We start from the raw sequence: 4,031 nt of genomic DNA, 5'->3' as shown, positions 1-4,031 counted from the left end.
TCCTCCTCCTCCTCCTCCTCCTCCTCCTCCTCCTTCGGTTTTATTTATCTTTATCTTTTGTGTATTGGTATTTTGTCTATATGTGTGTCTATGTGAGGGTGTCAGATTTCCCCGGAACTAGAAATACAGACAGTTGTGAGCTGCCATTCTGGAAGCAGAAATTGCTAGAATATCTACCACTCTTAATTCCTGAGCCATCTCTCCAGTCCCCAGCATAGACTTCCAAAAGAGCAAAAATGACTACAGCCTGTACTTCACCATCATGTCACCACAGGTTCAGTCCTGGCAATGTTCTAGACAATCCAGGCAGAGTTCCCATCACCCTCTAACCCTACAATCCTATAATAAGATAGAACGAGGGGGTACTCCACATGCTCTAGGGTATAAAAAGATAGAACGAGGGGGTACTCCACATGCTCTAGGGTATAATAAGATAGAACGATGTCTTAGACAGTCTCTGCAGTGGTCTTTCCCGTTTGTTGTCATTTCATTCCTCTGGGCTGGGGATGCTTTTCCTACACTGTCAAGGTCCTTGAGTCTGGGTTCATCCCCTCACCTAACTTAGTGTCACCTTCTGGCTGAACAGGCACCTCCCAGCACCATGTCCCAGATTGCTGGTCTGAGGGAACCCCATCCTGACCTTGCTGCATGATAGTTACTCTATTTCTATCCTCCTCCAGGTCCTTCATCGAGATCTCTAACAACTGCCTGTCCAAGGCCCAGCTGACTGAGGTGGTGGAGTCCATGTTCCGGGAGTCAGGCTTCCAGGACAAGGAGGAGTTGACCTGGGAGGATTTCCACTTCATGCTGCGGGACCACGACAGCGATCTCCGATTCACACAACTCTGTGTCAAAGGTGGAGCTAAAGGTGTGTGAGCATGGAAGGAATATTCAGAATCAGGAAGACAATGAGTGTTCAGAACAGAGTTCCCGATGGACACAGCCCAGGCCTTATTGCCTTTTCTCTGAGCCCTTGGTGCTTGGCACTGAGCTAAATATGGACACTCAGAGACAAGTTGTATTTTGCTCACAGTGGCTCATGACGCCAAAGGGCAAGCCATGGGCATTCGCCAGATGGCCAGAGGAGGGGGCCTTGTTTTCTTTTCCCGAAGGACATGCAGAGTCCTCTCTGTCCAGAGGATAGCCCGTTTCTCCTTACACAGTTACCACGGTTACCACACTGGCTGCCCTCTGTACCAGAAGTGATTAGTGCGTACAGGGAGAAAAATGGGGCTGAAGTCAGAGATCTGGACTTCATTAAGTCACCACCCAGGGCTGAGGCAGCCTTTCAGGGTCCAGAGGGAAAGGACAGTCTCCCATCCCACCCTCTGTCCATCTGAAGAAGCCAACTGGAACGCCTGTTCTCCTTTCCAGGTGCTGGGGACGTCTTTAAACAACGCAGCGGCTATAGAGTCTCATTCATCACCAGGACTCCTGGGAACCGGTGCGTAGGCTCGGGGTGGTCTCCTTGGCTAGATCTATGTAGAGAAACAAAAGAAACAGAGCTAGCCGATCAAACACTTGACCTCTTACCACAAGGTCAGTGTCAGCTCAGACTCCAACTGCTTTCTACAGCCCGTGTTGCTCAAGAGCTTGGCTCTCCCCTCTGCCTCTCTAGGGCTGAGGCATCCTAAGGACAGATGAGCAACTTGTTGCTGCTTTTCCTCCTTGGTCCCTCCCTGGTCTCAGGGTCCTTCTCTGGATTCCATTCCAACGTCAACATGGCAGTTCTTATCCTGGCTGTCTGCAATGATGAGAAGAAAACAGATTCCATTTTCTTTTAGCTCCTGCCCCCGGGAACTGGTGCTCCCCTTAAAAGCCCCAGAGCTGGGAAGTGCTGGCCTAAAGAAAAAGCTGGGCAAAAAGTGAGTCTTTCCTAGGTCCCTGAGCACAAAGATGCTTAGAAAGATGTCTCAGGGTCTCTGCACCCTGACACACCACCTCAAACCCCCTTCCCTTCCACATGCTATGGTATCAGGTGTTCTCCATGGAACACCTGACCCACTGTGGCTCCTGGGCCCTGAAATCCATTGGATCTTCTGCAGGTTGCACAGTCAGAGAGGGGGCCCCACTGCCCTGTAGCATGAGAGACAGGCACTGGTGAGGAAGTGGCTCCCTGACCTTCCCTCAGGGCCACCCACTGGAGGGCTAGAGTGTCAAATGACCTCATCTTCTCTCAGCCCCAAACTCACCTTCAGGCAAGAGACTCAAAGCACCAGGAGCAGGGCACACAGGGTCTCCTGGCTTCTGCTGTACGGAAGTTGGCCAGCGCAGAAAACAAAGGAGGGGGTGTAGAACACAGAGGAAGAGACAGGAAGGAGGAGGAGGTAGAGTGTGAGGAGTCAGAAGGAGGTGTCTGGAAGAAGCAACAATGGAGACAAAGGGTTGGGGGAGTAGGGTCTGCTTGTGTTCCTTTCACTGTGAGGATCCATCCTTCATGGTTCCCAGATCTCCATTGGTTGGTGGCACTGAGGGGGTGCCAAGGAGCCCCTTCCTTCCCAATGCTTTCTCTTTCACTGCTACAGGTCAATGGGGCCCTCTCCCCGGCTGTACACAGAGGCCGTGCAGGAGAAGCTGCAGCGGGGCTTCCTGGCCCAGAAGCTACAGCAGTTCAAGCGGTTTGTGGAGAACTACCGGCGCCATATCATGTGTGTCACGATCTTCTCAGCCATCTGCGTGGGCCTGTTTGCAGACCGTGCCTACTGTGAGAGTGCCAAGCTGCGGGCAGTGGGCAGGGAATATGCTATATCTCAGTGGGGAGTGAAGAGCCCTCTGGCTGCCCTCACCAGTCCTCAGTGTCTGGATGGCAGAGCCCGGGCATTAGGACTCAGACTCAGGATGCTGTCTTGTGTGCCATGCTGATCTGCCTCAACTCTGGCCCTAGACTACGGCTTTGCTTCGCCACCCACGGATATTGAAGAGACCACCTATGTGGGCATCATCCTGTCCCGGGGCACGGCGGCCAGCATCTCCTTCATGTTTTCCTACATCCTGCTCACCATGTGTCGCAACCTCATCACCTTCTTGAGGGAGACCTTCCTCAACCGCTACATTCCCTTCGATGCCGCTGTGGACTTCCATCGCTGGATTGCTATGGCTGCAGTTGTCCTGGCTGGTATGTGGCTCTGGGATGGGAGTAGAGTTGGACCCAGTTAATGGCTCTGACATGATGTCTCTCTCTTCCAGTTTTGCACAGTGCTGGCCATGCGGTCAACGTGTACATCTTCTCAGTCAGTCCCCTCAGCCTGCTGACCTGCGTCTTCCCTAACGTCTTCGTGAATGATGGGTCAGTTCATGGGAAGGCGTCCCTAGGGTCTTCTGGGTGGGCCGGAGGGTGTAAGAGGAAAGAAGTAGGTGATCACAGAAGTACAGCTGCTTGGTGCATGGAGGCACAAAGCTGTCCCCTGTGGGGAGCTGAAAGGTGACCACTTTCTCTCCAGTTGTCTGTGACTGGCCAGGATAGGACCTTAGGAAATGACATCGGAGTCTCTTTCCCATATATATCTGACACACAGCTTACTATCTCAGTTTGCTATCCACTCACTGGACAAACACTTATACATCATGTGCTAGGTATAATTCAAGTGCCGGAGAGCTGGGCTGTGCAGATGAGTGCAGTTGTTCAACACTTCTGCTCTGTAGTTGGTCTCACCCTCCCTCCTCTCACAGAATAATGGACGAGTACTCAAGGAGGCCAGGGCTGACTTCAGGAAGAGAACGTAAGATAGAATGACAGGAAATGTTGCGGTGGCTGCAGGGAGTAGAATGGTGACAGTGGACACAAGGCTCCTTGAAAGGATCCCTTAGCCATCCTGCTGGAGACATAGTAACCAGCTGTCAGGGGGCAGCACCAGGCTGGGGTGTAGCGGTGACGTCCCTTCCGCCCCAGCCAGAGGTTCACTGTGCCTTCGCCCCACAGGTCCAAGTTTCCGCCAAAGTACTACTGGTGGTTCTTTGAGACAGTTCCAGGTAGGACGCATGGCAGGATGTGGGATCTGAGCAGGAAGTGGGGTGTCTGTGGGATCTGAGCA

At 52.6% G+C, this 4,031-nt stretch overlaps 1 protein-coding gene across 2 annotated transcripts in view; it reads left to right on the top strand.

The window, feature by feature from the left end:
- Duox2 (dual oxidase 2) overlaps nt 1-4,031 on the top strand; it is a 17,909-nt gene that overhangs the window by 9,878 nt on the left and 4,000 nt on the right. For both annotated transcript variants that reach the window (XM_005364368.2, XM_005364369.1), the window contains 7 exons: nt 681-868; nt 1,375-1,444; nt 1,785-1,865; nt 2,526-2,704; nt 2,885-3,115; nt 3,187-3,286; nt 3,920-3,969. In XM_005364368.2, the coding sequence (XP_005364425.1) occupies nt 681-868; nt 1,375-1,444; nt 1,785-1,865; nt 2,526-2,704; nt 2,885-3,115; nt 3,187-3,286; nt 3,920-3,969 (899 nt within the window). The remainder of the gene's footprint in view (nt 1-680; nt 869-1,374; nt 1,445-1,784; nt 1,866-2,525; nt 2,705-2,884; nt 3,116-3,186; nt 3,287-3,919; nt 3,970-4,031) is intronic.

This window comes from Microtus ochrogaster (assembly GCF_000317375.1).
Source record: "Microtus ochrogaster isolate Prairie Vole_2 chromosome 14 unlocalized genomic scaffold, MicOch1.0 chr14_random_1, whole genome shotgun sequence".
NCBI lineage: Eukaryota > Metazoa > Chordata > Mammalia > Rodentia > Cricetidae > Microtus > Microtus ochrogaster.
Note: the sequence above shows the minus strand (reverse complement) of the source record. Positions and strands in the feature narration are given on the sequence as shown.